This window comes from Theobroma cacao, chromosome 5 (genome assembly GCF_000208745.1).
Source record: "Theobroma cacao cultivar B97-61/B2 chromosome 5, Criollo_cocoa_genome_V2, whole genome shotgun sequence".
NCBI lineage: Eukaryota > Viridiplantae > Streptophyta > Magnoliopsida > Malvales > Malvaceae > Theobroma > Theobroma cacao.
Genome location: NC_030854.1, coordinates 28,226,688 through 28,246,317, shown reverse-complemented (window position 1 = coordinate 28,246,317; position 19,630 = coordinate 28,226,688). Strand labels below are relative to the sequence as shown.

Sequence of the window (19,630 nt, the reverse complement as noted above, 5' to 3'; positions counted from 1 at the left end):
TAAGCTAAGATATAACCTTATGCTCTTTAACAATTTTGAATAGTAAAAATATCTCTAAAAAGTGAAATTTGCTAAGTAAGTACAAAGTTGGAAGAGTATGTAGTGATAAAAGATGATTACAAAAAATGGAAATGAAGGCACAAAGAAATTATAACACGAGAAAGTTTAAAAACTTGATGGAAGAATTGTATTTGCTTGCTTTAGCTTGGTTTCTCTTTCTCTTTTTTTTTTTCTTTTTCTTCATATGATTTGATTCTTGATCAAATAATATTTTTCTCCACCCTTCTAACCTTTTTAATATGTTAGAGAAGTCCTTTTTATAGTAGGAAAAACTTTGGAATTGTTAGAGAAAGTTTGATGAAAAAACTAATCATTTTCCTTTTGAATTTTGTGTCCAACGATCACTATGTATTGATAGTTCATGTGTATCTATCAATAGATACCAGGTAAAATCACATCTATTGATAAATGAAGAACTTCTATGGATAGATAAAAGGTTTTTTTGAGTGGTTTTTGCTTTGCACACCTTGGCCTCTTTACTTGAACTTATTTTGGAAATCAAACACTTTAACATCTCAAAAATAAATGTTAGAGAGATTATAAAACTTATTTAAAAAAATTTAACACTCGCACATCTAAATCAAGTTTGTAGACTTTCAAAGATCACTCGAAACAATGTTCAAACAATTTTTTAAACTATTTCACATGGAAACACTTAAAATCTTCAAAACTTATTTAAACAAGTTCAAAAACTCATTCAAATAACTTTAAAAATAATTCAAGTAAGTTCAAAGATCATTCAAGTAATCTTAATCATTTTTCACATGGAAACACTTAGGCACTTCAAAAGCAAATATGTGGAAGTTTTTAACATTAATAAATTAAGTTCAAAAACACATGCAAACAACTTTAAAAATCATTTAAATAAGTTCAAGGATCACTCATACAAGTTCAGAGATCATTCAAGCAATTTTGATCATTTTTGTTATTTCAAAATTATAATCATTTTAAAATTAATAAAGCTAACATCTTGAATAGTTCAAAAACTGTTTCAAGTATTATGCTATTTTTTTAACATTATTATACTATAGTTTGGTTTAGGTCCAAGATGGTCAATTAAAGAGAATTTAAATTTTATAAAAAAATCAGTTAAGCCTTTTAATCCCTTTTTTCATTTTTATTTTTTAAAAAAATTGGAATATGGGCTGGGTCTTGTAGGATTTGAGGGCAAGGGAAAGTATAGTGTGTTTGAGGCCTGGGCCAGAGAACTTAGCCGGCTGAATCTTTAATAGCGGCAATAAAGGAACGAGAGGATTTGGGATTAGCTTGGCCACGATGAAATTTAGAAAAAGATCAGGTTCCACCCTTAATACTCTCTCATTTAAACAGAATTCCTGCCATGTACCGCCTGCTTCCTTCAAAATTCATGAAAATACACGTCATATGAGACCTAATATGTTCTCCAAACAGATATAATCAATTAATCATAGGTTACGCTTTAACCCTTGCTGCATATTCACATTTTATTCAGTTATATATATATATATATATATATATATATATATATATATATATATATATATATGTGATGGTATTTTAGATATAAAACGTTAGGGTTGAAACTTGAAACTGTGACTCCTTTCTTACTTCTCTATGAGTTGATATAAGTTGATAAGAATTAGAATTAATGGTCTAATGCAATTTTTTTTCTATTTATAGAAAACATTTATGCGCTAATAAACATAGTGTTTTTAGATTATATTTGTTTGATATTTTTACTATTACTTTTATTTTTTTGCTTTTTTTATTTGGTTTTAGTTTTCTATTTTTTTTTGCTTTTTGCTTTTTATTCTTTTTCTTTTTTTGCAAAAAAAAAAAGTTATTCCAGATACAAGAACAAGATTATTGTAATTAAACAACTTTTTAAGATTTGTTTTTTTTTCTTATAATTGAAATACTACTAAAACCACTTCTGTCTGCCAATATATCAAGGCATTTTGATTTACATATTTCACATGTGCCCCTTAATCTAAAGCCCTCTCTATCGCAAAATTTGCAGTGTCGTATCGTTTCTATTATATGTCATTTGACGTCGTGGAGGAATGTTGAGGATGAGGACCCAAAGATTATTTGAAGTGACCTTTGAATAAACGCATGAAACCAGGATATGATTTATGAAAACATAGGCAGCCCCCATTGTTGACTTGACTAGTCCGATTTCATTTAATAAATTAAAGGCCTAGTTTAATGCTGGAGAAATTTGTGTTAAGAACTGCATGATTTGAGCAACAATATAATAAAATAATAAAAATTAAAATAAAATAAAAAATTATATTTTTTATTTTTAGATCACCTTATTGTTTAATATAAAGTTAAGCATCATATAAAATTAGAAATTTTTTTTATCATTTCAAGTGATATCGTAATCAAATAGATTTCTTTTTGTGATAAAACGTAAACACTTTTTGTGTGAAAAAATATCAATCACTCAATCACTTGACCTCTAATGATGCACACACGATTACAACGGATCCTTCTCAAGAAGAGAGCTTTATGCCACGGGCTTGCACTAGCAAGTGGACAACGATTTGTCCTCTTCTTCTTTGATTTTTAGCAAAAAATCAAAAAAGAAGTTTTCAAAAAAAATAAATAAATAAACTTCTTAAGAGTGACAACACTCAAGAGAAAAGTTTTTTTTTTTATTTTTTCTCCTTTTTAAAAAAGAGTGGCTATAATGTGATATTTATATCTAGGTTTAACTTATTAAAATTTACAAAATAAGTCTTTAATATTATAATAATTATAATATTTAACCAATACCTAATTAAACTCTTTTAATTAAGCTTTTAGTAGTTAAAACCTAGAATTTGATTTAAGTCTAACTTAAATCATCACACTCTCAATTTAATCCAAATTGTAACTTTTGTGTGTGACCCATTAGGTTCCTAACATGTTGACAATGGAATTGAATTATAATTTTATTAATTAATTAACTTAACTAAATCATATTCAATTTTAAATTAACTAATTAAATTTCATAAATCAAAATTAGCATCTAGCAATGAATCATGACCACCTAATTGTTAGGAGAGTCAAAGGATTCTTTGACAACCTTTAATATACAGTTTAACAGTGTAATTAATTTTCTCATCATATATCTCGAAGATAATAGGAGCTTGGTGCAGTGCTTATTCTTATTGATCTCCATATTTGTTCTTACAGTTAGATCATTAGCTTTATGAAGACTTATGAAACTCTTTTTATAATCTTCAAGTCGTCTTGGTTAAGGACTTCAATAAGCTAATATCAACAAAAAACAATTAGGATATATCCCTTGCATCACTTGGGGTGATGATTCCTATCTTAACCACTCATTTGCCTTCACATGCTTCATGCTATATCCAAAAGCATCCTGTTTTGGCATCCTTGGTTAGGGACCCGTAGGAATGAAATCAAAGTATAGCACTCCACACTTAAGACAACCTGGTGTCTCAAGTCTATAAACTATTTACACAAGTGACACATGAGAAGTATTGCATAGATACTTGAGTGAAATATCAAATGCACTTTTCATGGCGGGTCATGTTGAGTGAACTTGCTCTCTTAGGCAAGCACCTACATTCTAGTTCCAAGTATCTCTATACTTCAACCTATGAGATCGATTACTCACTTCTTAAGTAAGAAACGTAGAATGTGTCAGTCTCTAGGTATCATTGATGTCCAGTCTCAATGATACATTGACCAAGAACATTTTGAGACTACGCTTTGATGCATAAGGATCTCATAACTGCAACTCATTACAGTTCCCTTGCAAGGTATATTAATCTCATGGACTTCATCCAATGAGACTTATTACTTGTTATAATTGATGCCTTATTGATGAAGGAAAACCTTTAATTATTCAACATGAATGATGTTGTTGCATGATTGGAATTAAGCTTTAACTAATCCCAACATCTCCCACTAGCACAAAGCTAATCGTTACCTCATCGTATGTGGATTCAAATCTATTTAGCAATCGTGTTTCCATGTAGACTTGCTTGTGCCTTTCAATATGGTTAATTGTTTTTATCTATCTTCAAAATGTCTATGCATCACATCATGTCATATTACTATATCTAGATCCAATGAGACCCAAGTTCTACTATTATGACTCCATTGTTACATTAACAATGTTTAGAACCCTTTATTAGTTCCATGAACTAACGATCTAAATATTTTCCTATTTGAGCCCTTTATAATAAGATGTATATGACTTTATTTATATACACGTACAATCTCTTTTGCTCCTTGGGGCCATTCCAACTAGACTATATTGTATGCATCATATGCATGTGTCACTATATATTATGCCATTTGGCCCCTTTAAACTTTTTATTGTCATTGGGCTCCCACTAAATCAAAGATCTTTGTGAAAGTAATATTCAAACTCTTTTGAATATTCCATGATGTATATACATCTCAATGTATGCTTGGAATCATATTGGCTTAGAATATCATAATGGGCTTTTATGTTGGAGAGGTATGGACCAAATCATATTGCAATATGTAGTTGCTTTCTTTCTTGACCATTCATCTTTATGTTTTGCTCTTAAGAAAGTTCCATTTTATATGAATCAATATTCAACCTCTTGATCAATACCTTTTAATCAATTGAACATAATTCATAATTGATCAAATATCATTGCAAGGATAAACATGAAGCATGGATAATTAAATATGACATAATTATTCTAAATAATTATTCAAATTTGAAACATATAAGCTTCCACATCCAAATGCTAAAGACAAATGTTTCACTAGCCATTCCCATGGCAATCACATAATTAATGTTTCAAAAACATCCAAATAAATAATCCAACATGTCGAAATAAATAGTAGTGTAACCATCCGATGTAGCATTTAATGCTTTAAGTAGTCCATCCATGTGGTCACCTCCTCAGCGAATATCTTACTCATCTTTATCTTTAGTTCCTGCAATATGTCAAACATATGAGAACCAACTTTGAGGTATTCTATACTTTTAATATATAAAGTAGAATTATTTAGCAAATGGTACTTAAATCAAAAACTTCAATAAGCTTCTTTTTCTTGCTCACAATAGTTGGGTACTCCTTATAGTTCCTTCTTCAATGCCCAAGTTTGCCACAATGATGGCAAATATCCTTCTCTTTGTCCTTTTTGACACCTCTTTTAGGCTTCAATGCCTTTTCATTTTGGGATTTTACCTTTTGCCTTTTTTGGGCTTTCTTCTTCTATTGCTTCGTATGAGCCTTGAAAGAAGAAACAAGAAGCAATGATCCCTTATCTTTCCTGATGGATCTCTCTACTGTGTCTAGCATATTTAGAAGTTCGGGAAGAGTGGCTTTTAATCGATTCATATGAAGTTCAACACGAACTAACTAAAGCTGTAAATAAGAGATTGTAGAACTAAGTCTATACTTAGCTCATGATCCATTGCTAATCCCAATTGTCCAAGTCTCTTGAGGAGTCTAATCATCTTCAGCATATGGGGTCTAACAGAATTACCTTCTGCCATCTTGCATCAAAATAGTTCTTTAGAGATCTCATATCTCTCAGTGCGTCTCTCCTTATTGAACAATTCTTTAAGGTAAAGAATCATGGATTGGACATCCATGTGTTCATGCTGCTTTTGGAGCTTAAGGGTCATACTGGCTAGCATCACGCATGCTGCCTGATCATCGTCATCCTTATGATGTTGATATGCTTCCTTATCCTTACCACTAGCATCATCAACAAGGACTGGTGGAATAGGAGTGTCAAGGACATAGGATTTATTCTCTTGTTTCAAGACAATCTTGAGGTTTCGAAACCAATCAAGGAAGTTTGGGCTAGTGAGTTTATTTGCTTCCAAGATGCTCCGCAATGACAGATTACTAGCCATGTATATAAATTATGCTTAAATAGATAAAATAAAGTAATAAGTAAACATCATGCATAAACTATTTAAAACAAGGTTTTAAAATTTTAAATAGTTCTCCCATTATTTTCTACAAGATGATAACCCCCCATATTACCTCGAAAGATCTCTACTAGGATTCTCTTAGTGGGCTAAGATCCCATCCATCTAGTCATGGCCTTGAGTGTGCTCAACAAACTATGATAAGTTGATTAGGTAGGTAACTGAGCTTACCAATTGTATCTCAATACAACTCCTAGATTAGCTAGCTGACAACACATTGCCTAAACATATCATATATGCTCGCTAGTCTTTGCCTCTAGTTTCCGTAATAATCAAGTTTCTAAGCATCCGAATTTTATGAAACTAGTTGAGTAAGACCCACCAATAGCTCAAACATACTCGTGTAAAAGTGTGGCCTTGAATGTGCTCAACAAGCCTCCGATTAAAAGAGCAACCGGGTTATCCTGCTATATGGTGGAAGGCAACTTAATAATACGTGGTATGTGACTCAATATTTATCGAGGGATTTTCTTATTTTTGACTTAGTTAAGGTCTCATCTTTGCATGCATAGTATTTATTAATTGTATAAATAAATCTATCTCATGCATACTACTTTGAATGATTATGGACCTTATCTATACTAATTTCCTTGAGCCATTGAAGGAAATTAACTTGGTCAAACCTAGGGAATAACATACAACATATTGTAATCTTCATCATCGTATCTTCATGGCTCCTTTAGGTCTTCATCTTCAAATTGTAAAACAACTCCTAAACTAATCATAATTCTACACTTATATGTAACTAATTACATTTTAGTAAAGAAACCTCATGGTACATCCGAGGGGAGTTAGGTGAGGAAAGAATTTTACAATCTCTGAAAATCAAGAAAAAGGCAGGGTGTGCAGACCCTATTTAATAAATAAATACCATGATAAAATTTAACCATACATCCACAATCATATTAGGCCTAGTCCATAATCATCCATATTCATCCATCCACATGAACATAAAATTAAATCTATGTCTTGTTTAAATTGTTAATCACATGATTTATTTGAAATTAGTTACATTCAACTTTTGAATTAACTTAGTTTCAAATTTTTGGGTCTCAATTTATTTCCATATATAAAGAAACAATTTCCATATATAGAAATCCTTACTAATTAATATAAATAACCTTTATCCATATTCTAATCTTGTTAGGATAGGATTTATTATAAATTAAAACAATTTTAATTTGCTTTATCCAAATATTTAAGGTTATCCTTTACCAACCAGATATTAAAGATTTTATGTCTTAAATCACCTAATCTCATTTGGTAATTTTAAGACAATAAAATCTTCATTTATCCAATTGTCAAATCCAAATTCCATTGCTAATATCATGGAGATATTCCTCTGATTTTAAATTGCCTATCTATTCTTAGACTCCCATAATATATAGGAATCTAATTCCTTAATTTATGGAAGATTTTAAAATAATTTTGACTTCAATAAATTTAGGAAACCAATTCCTAAATTTAATATGTCAAATTATTTTAACTTATCAATTGATTAAAATAATTTTCATATTTTGTAGGAATCAAATTCCTTATTTTATGGAAACTTTCAAAATCCATTTTGATTTGCTGATTTTATAGAACTACTTCCACGAAATATCTGATAATCAATTGATTTTTAAATTGCATCAAATTAAGATGCAAGATAAGGCAATTCAAAATGCCAAAACCGTGGCGTTCAAAAAACTGCTTACAGCAATTTTATTGACTACGTTTCTTGGCCATTAAAGTAGCATAAAATTTTGAGATTTTATCCCTTATCTTAATCCTCCAATCAGCTAAGGTATGAAACCTCTTTCATCATCGTTAGCATCAATTTTGGATGCCTTCTGCCTGCTGAAAACAAGCAAAACCGTGACTCAAAGTCTACTGCTGGCAGCCACGATCAGTCATGGTTTCAAGGCTTCATGCTCACTTTGTGGTATTGGTTTTTAGCCACATTTGAAACATTTTCAAAGGACATCAACTTAACATCATTTCTGCAAATTTTGAGAATTTTTAGGACTCATTTGCTTGCTGAAATGATACAAAAACCAAACCTGGACAGAATCAAAATCTGCCCTTAATACCTACACGAACCTGAATTCCTTTGCTGATTTTTGTGCATGTTATGCAAACTTTAATCTGCAAATTCTTGACACTAAAACATGTTTAATGTTCATTAATAAGAATATAAAATTTTACAAAATAAAATTGTTCAGAAATATCAAACAATTTCAAAACAGATTTATGTAAACTTGAACTCACCATTTGATACCCGAATTTTCACATTTATGTCGAACATAGTATTAACAACAACAAGACATACCTTTGCATTAAAACGAGCCAAGGGAGGCTCTGATACCACTGCTAGGAACGACATGATTAGAGCATCGACGCAGCAGAATAACAAAAATTGAAATAAAATAAAAAAGCATGCTCCTTATCTTTGGATCACCTTGGTTGTTTAATGCAAAATTAAGCACCACATAAAATCAAAAAAAGTTTTACCTTTCCAAGTGATATCGTAATCAAATGGATTCCTTTTGGTGACAAAACATGAACACTTTTTGTGTGAAAGAATCCCAGTCACTCAATTGCTTGGCCTTCAATGATGCACACACAATTGCAACGGATTCTTCTTAAAGAAAAAGCTTTATGCCATGGGCTTGTGCTAACAAGTGGACAACGATTTGTCCTCTTTTCTTCTTTGATTTCTAGCAAAGAATCAAAGGAGAAGCTTTCAAAACAAAAATAAAAAATAAACTTCTCAAGAGTGGCAGCACTAAAGAGAAAAAACCTTTTTTTTTTCCTTTCTCCTTTTTTAAAAAAGAGTGGCTATAATGTGATATTTGTATCTAGATTTAACTTATTAAAATTAACAAAATAAGTCCTTAATATTATAACAATTATAATATTTAACCAATACTTAATTAAACTCTTTTAATTAGGTCCTTAGTAGTTAAAACCTAGAATTTGATTTAAGTTTAACTTAAATCATCACACTCTCAATTTAATCCAAATTGTAACCTTTGTGTGTGACCCATTACGTTCCTAAAATGTTGGCAATGGAATTGAATTATAATTTTATTAATTAATTAACTTAAATAAATCATATTTAATTTTAAATTAACTAATTCAATTCTATAGACCAATATTGGTATCTAGCAATGCATCATGACTACCCAATTGTTAGGAGAGTCAAAGGATTCTTTGACAACCTTTTAGTGTATAGTTTATCAGTGTAATTCATTCTTTCATCATATATTCCGAAAAAGATAAGAGCTTGGTGCAGTGCCTACTCTTATTGATCTCCATATTTGTTCTTGCAATTAGATCATTAGCTTTATGGAGACTTATGAAACTCCTTTCATAATCTTCAAGTCGCCTTGGCCAAGGATTTCAATAAGTTAATATCAACCAAGAACATTATGATCTATCCCCTACATCACTTGGGGTGATGATTCCTATCTTGACCATTCATTTACCTTCACATGCTTCATGTTATACCCAAAAGCATTTTGTTTTGGCATCCTTGGTTAGGGACCCATAGGGATGAAATCAAAGTATAGCACTCCACATATAAGATAACCTGGTGACACTTGAATGAAATACCAAATGCACTTCTCATGGTGGGTCATGTTTAGTGAACTTACTTTCCTAGGCAAGCACTTACATTCTAGTTTCAAGTATCTCTATACTTCAACCTATGAGATCGGTTGCTTACTTCTTAAGTAAGGAATGTAGAATGTACTAGTCTCTAGGTATCATTGATATCCAGTCTCCATGAAACATTAACTAGGAACATTTTAAGATTACGCTTTGATGCATAAGGATCTCATAATTGCAACCCATTACAGTTCCCTGGAAACGCATATCAATTTCATGAACTTTATTCAATTAGATTTATTACTTGTTATAATTGATGTCTTATTGATGAAGGAAAACCTTTAATCATTCAACATGAATGATATTGTTGTATGATAGGAATCAAGTCTTAACCAATCCCAATTGGCTGCAGGGCTCATCCCAACAGTTTGAAGAGGATGTAGAGGCTACTACTTTTCTCTGTCTCTTGAAGCTTAATCATTAAGCCCTCTTCACTCCACTCTAAGTAGATTTTCAACTGAGTGCATCGACAGTTTAGGGAATCAAATTGTGTTTTCATGAAAATTTGTATATTAAAAATCATATAAGGTTTATTTAACTCTGCTACCGGAGTGATCTTATTTCTACTTACATATTTTTGCTTCTTCGATACAATCTATTCACATTGTTTACTTATATGTGAGCTTGTATTCACTTTTACTTAAAAAAGAAAAAGAAAAAAAAAAGAAAACATGCATGGAAATAAAAGGTTATGTGATACTAATAGCAATACTTTTTCTTCGAAGAAAATGTCTGCATTTTGCTCTTTGCTTCCATTGGCACTAGGTTTTCGATCCCTTTGTGCTGCCTAAATGTTCCGTCGGTCCCATCAGCACATAGAAAAACCCACCATCCTCACCCTATAAAGAACACTCTTTGAGCAAGATATTTCTCATCAAGCAGTATATACGAAAACATGAAGATCATTCCATTCTTTCTCTGTTTTCTCTTCTTCTCCACCCTCCTCTCTCTTTCTCTTTCGGAACTCTGCAACCCTTATGACAAAAAAGTTCTCCTCAAGATCAAACAATCGTTGAACAACCCTTACCTCTTGGCCTCGTGGAACCCGCAAACAGATTGCTGTAACTGGTATTGCGTTGAATGTGACCTTAAAACCAACCGCATCACCTCACTCACCATGTTCTCTGATAAAGAACTCTCTGGCCAAATACCTGCTGAAGTTGGCGACCTCCCATTTCTCGAAACCCTGGAATTCAGAAAATTGCCTAACCTCACCGGTCCTATTCAGCCCTCCATTGCCAAACTCAAGAACCTCAAGTTTCTACGTTTGAGCTGGACAAACCTCTCTGGTTCAGTACCAGACTTTCTTAGCCAGCTTAAGAACTTGACTTTCTTGGACCTTTCGTTTAACAACCTTTCAGGTTCTATTCCAAGCTCCCTTTCCTGGCTTCCAAATCTTGGTGCCTTACACTTGGATAGAAACAAGCTTATAGGGCCAATACCATATTCTTTTGGTGTGTTTCATGGCAACGTACCATCACTCTACTTGTCTCATAATCGACTTTCTGGCAAAATACCTGCCTCTTTAGGCAACATGGACTTCAATGCCATTGACTTGTCTCGAAACATGCTTGAAGGTGATGCTTCAATGCTGTTTGGATTGAACAAAACGACTTGGGAAGTAGACCTTTCGAGGAATAGGCTGCAGTTTGATCTTTCAAAGGTGGAGTTTCCCAAGAGTTTGGCAAGGCTGGATTTGAATCATAACGAGATTAGAGGAAGTATTCCTGTGGGGTTGACTGCAGTGGACGATTTGCAGTTTCTGAATTTGAGTTATAATAGGCTGTGCGGGAAGATCCCGGTAGGAGGGAAGTTGCAGAGCTTCGATTACTCTGCATATTTTCACAACCGGTGCTTGTGTGGTGCTCCGCTTCAAGGCTGCAAATGACTTTGTTTTGAGTGGGAATATTTACATTACTATAAGATGCATTTGCCAGGGTAGAGAGCAAGTATAGTGCGAGTAGAATTAGCACATTTTGTGGCAAACTGCTAAACGTACATACAATTCTAATGTTTTATATAGTTTGTGTATTTAAGTTTTTTGGGTGTGTGGCTTGTTTTGGATAAGAGATTGAACCGTTGACGAAGATCATCAAGGTGCAGCTTCCCAGTAATATATAAAAAAAATTATTGCTTTTCCTTATATTCAACTCCAAAACTTATCTGCACTGTTGCACAAATAAATGCTACATTAGGATGAGGGTGAACAAGCAGAATTAGCTACTGGAAGTGAAAACAGCGCTGACTTTGAAAACTTTCTCTGATATATCTCTCCAAGGAAAGACAACTGCAAGTGTAGATCAGTGAGCCAGAGGTTCAAGCAAGCTAAGCAACCCGATTGCTCTTGGAAGATAGATTATAGCAACTGACATTTGACAGCACTCTTTGTTGTCTTGTACAATAATTTCACAACATCCATAGTCGCGAGATAGCGACAATAAAGCATCAAGTATATTATAAATCTTAAAACAAATGTAGGAAGGTTACAATTAGCCAAAAATCTTAAAAAGGAAAAAACACACGGATGATTCCTTCCAGGCCAATTTGTTTACCAGCAACAATTGTTCTACCGGACTCGCCATCATAGGATGGTGCGAGCTGCTACCCAAACGCAATGTCGCAGCTAAAAATAGAATGAAGTTTATCAAGAAGGCAGAAAGGCGGATTGGCGTATATACTCTGTAGTTCCTGATTATCGTGGCGCGTGTTCTGTCTTGATTTTCTAATCATTCAAGCAGCCTAAGGAAAAGAAAATGAGGAAAGCTTTATGTGGTGAAGGGGTAGTGGGATGAGGACCCACATGATTATCTGTAACTAAGACTTCGGAATGTGTACGAAAGCGACCTTTGAATATATGGATCCAGCTCATAATGAATGAGGAGCCATCACCGTTGACCGGATCAAGTTCTGTTTCTCCCCATGTAAAGCGGCGAGTTGATTTTGGACAATGCTTAATACATCATCAAGTCTTACTCAACATAATTAACATTTAAGGACAATAAACAAGTTTGGTTTCATATCGAAGGTTCAGAATCAAATTCTAACTTTATAAATAAATGTAATGAGTTACTCTATGCAAGACTCATTCAGGTCAAAGAGCAACATTTTTTCCTTTTTAAACCAGAGTTTGGAATGAAAATAATGTCTCTAACTTGCTTTGACTGGAACCAAGTTTTCAACTGCATTTGAGCTGTCTAAAGCTTCTATAGCCGAGCCCTATCCCCACATGGAAAATTTCGACCTACTACTCCACCTTGCCTAACTCTATAAATTAGAATTTTTTCCAGCTCTACATATCTCATCAAGCAAATATCCAAAAATATGAATGTCCTTCCTTTCTTTCTCTGTTTCCTCCTCTTCTCCACTTTCTGTTCACCTTCTCTGTCAGAACATTGCAACTCTCATGACAAAAAGGTCTTGCTTCAGATCAAAAGAGCCTTAAACAACCCCTACCTCTTGGCCTCATGGGACCCAAAAACAGATTGCTGTGACTGGTATTGTCTTGAATGTGATCCCACCACCCACCGAGTCGTTTCCCTCACCATGTTCTCCGATGACCGTCTCACAGGCCAAATCCCATCTGAAGTTGGCGACCTTCCATACCTTGAAACCCTTCTGTTCAGACACCTGCCTAACCTCAATGGTACCATACAGCCTTCCATTGCCAAGCTCAAGAACCTCAAGACTCTTCGCTTGAGCTGGACAAACCTGTCTGGTACAGTACCAGATTTTCTTAGCCAACTTAAGAACTTGACTTACTTGGACCTTTCATTTAATAACCTCTCAGGCACTATTCCAAGCTCCCTCTCTTCACTCCCAAATCTTGAGGCTTTGCATTTGGATAGAAACAAGTTTACAGGTTCAATACCAGAGTCTTTGGGTATGTTTCAGGGCAAAGCACCAGACCTGTTCTTGTCCCATAATAAACTTACCGGTACAATTCCTGTCTCGTTAGGCAACATGGACTTCAACACCATCGACTTGTCAAGGAACATGCTTGAAGGTGATGCTTCCATGTTGTTTGGATCAAAAAAGACCACACGGGAAATTGATCTTTCGAGGAATATGTTCCAGTTTGATCTATCTAAAGTGGAGTTTCCCAAGAGTTTGGCAAGGCTGGATCTGAATCATAACAAGATTATGGGAAGTATTCCTCCAGGGTTGACTGGAGTGGATTTGCAGTTCATGAATGTGAGCTACAATAGGTTGTGTGGGCAAATCCCGGTAGGAGGGCGGCTGCAGAGTTTCGATTACTACACGTATTTTCACAACCGCTGCTTGTGTGGTGCTCCGCTTGAAAGCTGCAAGTAAGGGTGGAGACACTAGAGAGCTTTGCAGGGACAGATTAACAGTGAAGTGCGCACTAGCGTTAGTGATGGGAGGGTTGTGATAAGCACATCGTGGCAAATGGTTTGACATTTAATTTGCTTGTAACTTGATTCGGCTACAAAGGGGGAAAAAGCACACAATGAGGTGCAGCTTCCTAATAAGTATCTTAGTGCTCCGTTTTAGTTATGTTTTACTCCAGAAGTTACTTCCTCTTGCATTGCAATATGTGCAAGAATTTTCTGAAAAAAATAAGAGAACCAAGAAGAAACAAGTAGTCCTACTCACGAGCTAAGATAAAGAATGTGACAGCTTGGAAAATCTCTCTTATCTCCCAGAGCAAATATAAAGGTAGAATCATTGGATGCGCAATCCTTTCAGCTCATGTCTGCCCCAAAATTCAAGTTGTGAGAGCACAAAATCCTAACTCTCTAAATGAAAACTGAATAAAACTTTTATCAGCAATATGACCCTTCTTTATTTATTCCAAAGAAGTTAAAAGACACTGAATTTCCAATAAAATTAGTGAAGTTAACTTTACAAACACATAGGGGGGAATAAATTATTCACAAAGCACCCGCGATTTTCTCTTCCTTAAAGGGGTGCTGTCAAATATTAGTTCCTATAATCCATTTTACAAGTGAAGAGTGATGAAAACGATGGGCCAAGTAAACAAATGCAATCACTTGTATACAGGGAATGAATAATCAATGTCACAACAAAGATTCCTTCCACTCTAATCTGTCAAGCCCATCAACAATTGCCTTACGAAACTCACCATTGCGGAGAAGAAAGGATGAGACATGCCCACCAGTAACCCATCTCACTTCTGAACCAGGCCAAGCCTTTTGAAGCTCCAGCACAGAGTGCTTTGGTATGTAACCATCGTCCTGAAACATATAATTGCAATTGAAGATATAGATGATGAGACTAAATAGCGAGAAGTGACTCTAGCAGATCATTATAAAGACAGCATTAGCATGAGAAGAGATAATTTTGGGATCCAGGTAGCACCATAGAAGTTCTATCAAAAAAATAAAAAACCTAAGAATGGTTAATATATGTGTTAAACTACCGTGTGAGCTGCAATTTTACAAGGTGGAGTTACCCATGCCCCCTCCCCCTTTGTCCAGGGGGAAAAAACCTGCTTAGTGGGCCTTAAAATAAGAAAAACATGGATGATTCCAACAATCAACAAAATGCAGCCCGGAACAAGGACAACCACACCAAGTTGTTTGCAAATTGGAAATTTAAATGCAAAAGAAATTAAGTGTTGAATCTTTAGTATCTAATTGTTTATGTATAAAAAGTGTACTGCAATTAAAACTTTTTGCTTTGCTGCTGGACTTCTAAAAACTTTTTTTTTTTATGGAAAACTTCTAAAGACTAAATATAAAGAGTAACCAAACATGTAGAAAAGAAAAAAGCTTAAAATATCAAAATTAAAATTTTGATGAATGCAAGGTCTTCAACATGTTAACAGGCATGACCTAAGAAATTGACATGTATATGTTAATTTAAATGACTGTGACAAGACACCTTGTGAAATCCATATGGCCAATAAACCACCAGACCTGCTAAACATTGAAATAATCAAAATGGCCACATATCTCATCCATTCAAACACTATGACAGGCTTCATCGCTGCAAATTCAACAGTAATAACTTTTGAAAGGAAGAGCAACAAATCAGCTCTTTGAGTTATACTCTTAAAATCATGACTATTACAAGCAGCTGGGGAAAAGGAAACAAAAAAGCAGAAGATAAAGAGGTTATCTGTAAGGATGCTTCACTTTGATATGATAAGAGTGGATTAACATGCAAACAAAGGAAAAGAAAGAAAATGAAATAAAAAAATTTTAAAAATTAGTTCCGAGCAAAATCAACTAAAACTAACTACAAGTTCCTTGTCAATATTCTTAAGTAACATCCATTTGTCAGACACAGATATAGTACTTACAGTTGCAGCAACAAATATTACGGCATTAGGGTTTTTGGGAATTGGAAAGCGTGTGACATCTGTGAGAGACAGTACATTTCGCATTCGTTCTCTGACCTCCTCGAGAGTCATTACAGCCTCTTTTGCTGCAAGATCCTCTCTCAGTGCCTCCCATGCAGTGCCATGCTTCAATATACCCTCACAGAATGCCACAACAGCAGAATGTGGGGAGAGAAAAGGAAGGGTTGCAACAGGTGTGGGGTGAAGTGATCCAACCATTGCAGCATGCACTCCCCCTAGTACCATAAAAGCATCAAACTTTAAAAGAGTATGTGCTAAATAGGGTTTGAACAATCCAGTTTCAGGACAAATGTTGGTCATATATTTCAGAACCATGAACCTAGTAATTTAGTTTTTAGCAAAAGGCAAAATATGTTTAACCCAGAAAAATCTGAATAGACTATAAGCAGCACAAAAACAATATTTCTTACCCATGCTAAGTCCACACACACCCATCTTGCCAAACCTTGCCTCAGTGTCTAACCAGTGTAAAAGGCTGCGTGCCTCTTCAATGGTTGCTCTCCCTAATAATAGCAAGTCACTAACACACAAGAGTTTTGCGCCACGCTGCAGCATAGGGCGTCTTTGACCATAGAAAGGACTAAAAATATAGTTATATCAATTAGAAAGCCTAAATGCATAAGTAATAGAAGCCAGGCTTTGATTTCAGCTTCTAAAAGTAGTTGATGACAAGAAAAGGACTCTAACCTCTCAAGCACCATAGTTGCAATGTTTTCCTTCAATAATGGTCCACCGAGACGCAATCTCCGTTCAAATGTATGGTCTCCTGTGCCTGCCAAAGGTGGTTAAATTTTGTATCAATAAAGATGAGTTCTAAACATAAAATTCACAACCCAAATGATTTTCAATTTGAAGCAATAGTTACAAGATTAGAATATACATCTAAAACTGAAATATTCCGACATGAAAAATCTGGGAAGGAAGGCTAACAAATTTATGAGTATAGCAAACTACAAAGGTTTTCTACACATGTGTAAAACAAGATCATGAAATTTAGTGAATATGTCTATATTTTATTATTTGGGAGTAGGAAGCAGTTCCCTGAATTATAACGTAGAGAAAAACAAGTTAAACCTCGAAACTTCACCAATTAATCAACTCTAGGCCAGGTGAACTTCATTTCAAACAACATTTTCACAGTAAGAACTGATTTGGAAACAAGCCCCCCACCCAAAAAAAAGGAAAAAGGAAATTAAAATTAAAAAGACTACCATTACTAGGATACAGATTGTGCAGGACAAATTAGAAAGGAAAGAGAAGAATGTGTAACTGTATAAGACCTCTTTGTTTCTTGCAAGAGAAAAGAAAACCACTACTTACAGGGATAAAGAGAAAGAAATCACAATTTCTGTGCTTAGAATGGATTTTGAACATCAAAAGGCACTTTGTTCTCTCTAAGTAAATGGTCATGATCTACAAATAACAGTGGATAAAGGATCATGAAATTACAAAGAACTGAATGCAAGATGTGCTAAATGAATTTGTTCAACATTGCATGCATTTAGGTTTCACCAACACCAGATTATTCCTATGCCTATTATTGAAATCTTGAGTAGTTGGGTATATATATACACTTTAGGCAATCCAAAGAAATATCTTGTTTGGATGACTGCACAGTCATGTTTGACATGAACTAGTACTCATGAAAGAGACAGAGCATTTCAGGCTGTTAACGTAAACATTAGACAGCCTTGTGCTTGGAAATTTGCTATCCTCACCTTACACATTTTCTTCTCTTCTTTAAGATATTAGATTTTTGAACATTGGGCATAGCATGTAGGTTCGGCTTTCCTTTTGATACGTTTATTTTTCTTTATTGGTTTTTTTTCCTCTTCCATGTGTCATATTTCTTGTAAACCTGTCATGTGACAGCTGCAGGGTATTTCAATAAATAATTATTAATTAAAAGAAGACTGTGCACGAAAATTTTCATAGGCTGATAAGAGTATCCACATATATTCAATATGGCAAACCTTATGCAGATTTAACCATAAAAAAAAGATCCAGAAGAGTTCATTTTTCCCCATTTTTCATGGAAATGAATGTTATAAAGTGCATAATTTATTAATCAATCTGTGAGAAAGAAGAAAAGTGGTTTAAGGTATCATCTAGGATATGTTGTCTTGGTTAAATTTAAGCCTATACTAAGCAGCAGTTCAGCATAAACAGTTTAAGGGGAAAAAAAAGAAAGAACATTAAAATCTTTATAGCAAAAGAGCGTAAGTGTGCGAAAGCTTAAAATATATACAGCTGGTCACAAACCACCACAAGATCCTATTAACAAAACAGCAGGAAGCTGGTGACATTCTCATTTACCAATCAAAGGTTGTTGCTCACCGTAAATAGACATAATACAAACATCTATTCAAATTTACATCCTTAATAAAGCAGAAGCCTAAATGGTCAATTTCCACAATGTAGAAGATAATTCATTCTAAGCTCACACCAAGAATAAAAAGCAATAAATTTGCATTATCCAGGTATATAAGCAAACATAAATAAAAAACAAAATTCACGTCCTAATTATAACGATGCAATCACCCATTAAACTAAAGTACTGCCCACACGACAACAAAACAATCAACCAATAAAACCATATTAAGGGCTTAAAATTCAAGGTGCCACCAGTTCAATTCCACTTCAATGGCAAAAATCTTCAAAACCAACCTAATTAATCAATCAAAGAAACCTAAAAGTGCATGATTTATCTAAAGGCTAAAAAGATATACCGTGATACCTGCAAGGTGAACCACACATGCCATCTTTGGGGGTGGCACTAATTTTGGGACAAGGAAAGCAACCCTTGCATTGTGACTTTCAGGGGGCAATGCACCAAGCAACTGCTCATCACAAGGGGTCCTAAACACACCTTCTCTCAAGCAAGCACTGTTGGTCTCCCAAACTGTTCTCCAAATGGGTTGGATCAAGTTTGGAGGCCAGTTTTGGCCTTCAACTTCAGGGAACAGCTGGCTTATCAATCTCTCCAAAAGCTCAAGCTTCGTTCCACCCCACCCTCTTGAGAAAAACGGTGGGCTCATTTTTGTTCTATGCATAAATGCACCATATACATGGTCTAGAATGTAATGAAGCATTCCCAGATTAACAGTAACCATTTTTTGAGAAAAACCCAGATTTTTTTTTCTAAATTGCTCAAATCAGTGGGAAATTATCTCCTGTTTTATTTTTTTTGAACAAAAGGGATCCAACGATATTGTTTTATTACCCAAAAAAGTTATTCACAATCTGAGTTAATTAAAACAACCCAGCAAGGAAAACTCTATAAAAAGGTTAGATATTTGGTAAAAAATTTGATTAGTTAGGGAAGAAAAGCACATTAGAATTAGATCTGATGATTAACCATACATTCCCTTAAAAATGGAGAAAAAAGCATGAAAAAATTGGTTAAAACGAAGCACTAGAGTTGCAAAACCAAAAAAATTTTGAATAAAGGAATTGAAGATTCGTAAACTATTCAGAGTAAGAAATTAGAAAGAAAAGAAGATTGAGAAAATGAATTGGCTCAGACCCAAAAAGATAGAAATATAATGAGGAAACCGAGGGCTATCCAAACTCGTGAGTCCTTCTTTGAACCAAACTTAAAACAATGGGCTGAGAGAGAATTAAAACTGCGAAATGACACGTTCAAAAGG

At 34.2% G+C, this 19,630-nt stretch overlaps 4 protein-coding genes across 4 annotated transcripts; 2 read left to right on the top strand and 2 right to left on the bottom strand.

Annotated features, from left to right (window-relative positions):
• On the bottom strand, positions 5,546-5,905 carry LOC108661989. Its single transcript, XM_018120989.1, has one exon. The coding sequence runs from the start codon at positions 5,903-5,905 to the stop codon at positions 5,546-5,548; it is 360 nt and encodes a 119-aa protein (XP_017976478.1).
• LOC18599065 (polygalacturonase inhibitor) lies at positions 10,373-11,721 on the top strand. Its single transcript, XM_007028873.2, has one exon. It carries the CDS (start codon positions 10,530-10,532, stop codon positions 11,520-11,522), a length of 993 nt encoding a protein of 330 aa, XP_007028935.2. The 5' UTR covers positions 10,373-10,529; the 3' UTR covers positions 11,523-11,721.
• On the top strand, positions 12,920-14,173 carry LOC18599064 (polygalacturonase inhibitor). Its single transcript, XM_007028872.2, has one exon. It carries the CDS (start codon positions 12,956-12,958, stop codon positions 13,943-13,945), a length of 990 nt encoding a protein of 329 aa, XP_007028934.2. The 5' UTR covers positions 12,920-12,955; the 3' UTR covers positions 13,946-14,173.
• Positions 14,414-19,558, bottom strand: LOC18599063 (protein ABHD18). The gene is made up of 5 exons (XM_007028871.2): positions 18,718-19,558; positions 16,668-16,752; positions 16,391-16,560; positions 15,921-16,195; positions 14,414-14,850 (listed from the first exon to the last, which is right to left on the bottom strand). Exons 1-5 carry the CDS (start codon positions 19,091-19,093, stop codon positions 14,674-14,676), a joined length of 1,083 nt encoding a protein of 360 aa, XP_007028933.2. The 5' UTR covers positions 19,094-19,558; the 3' UTR covers positions 14,414-14,673.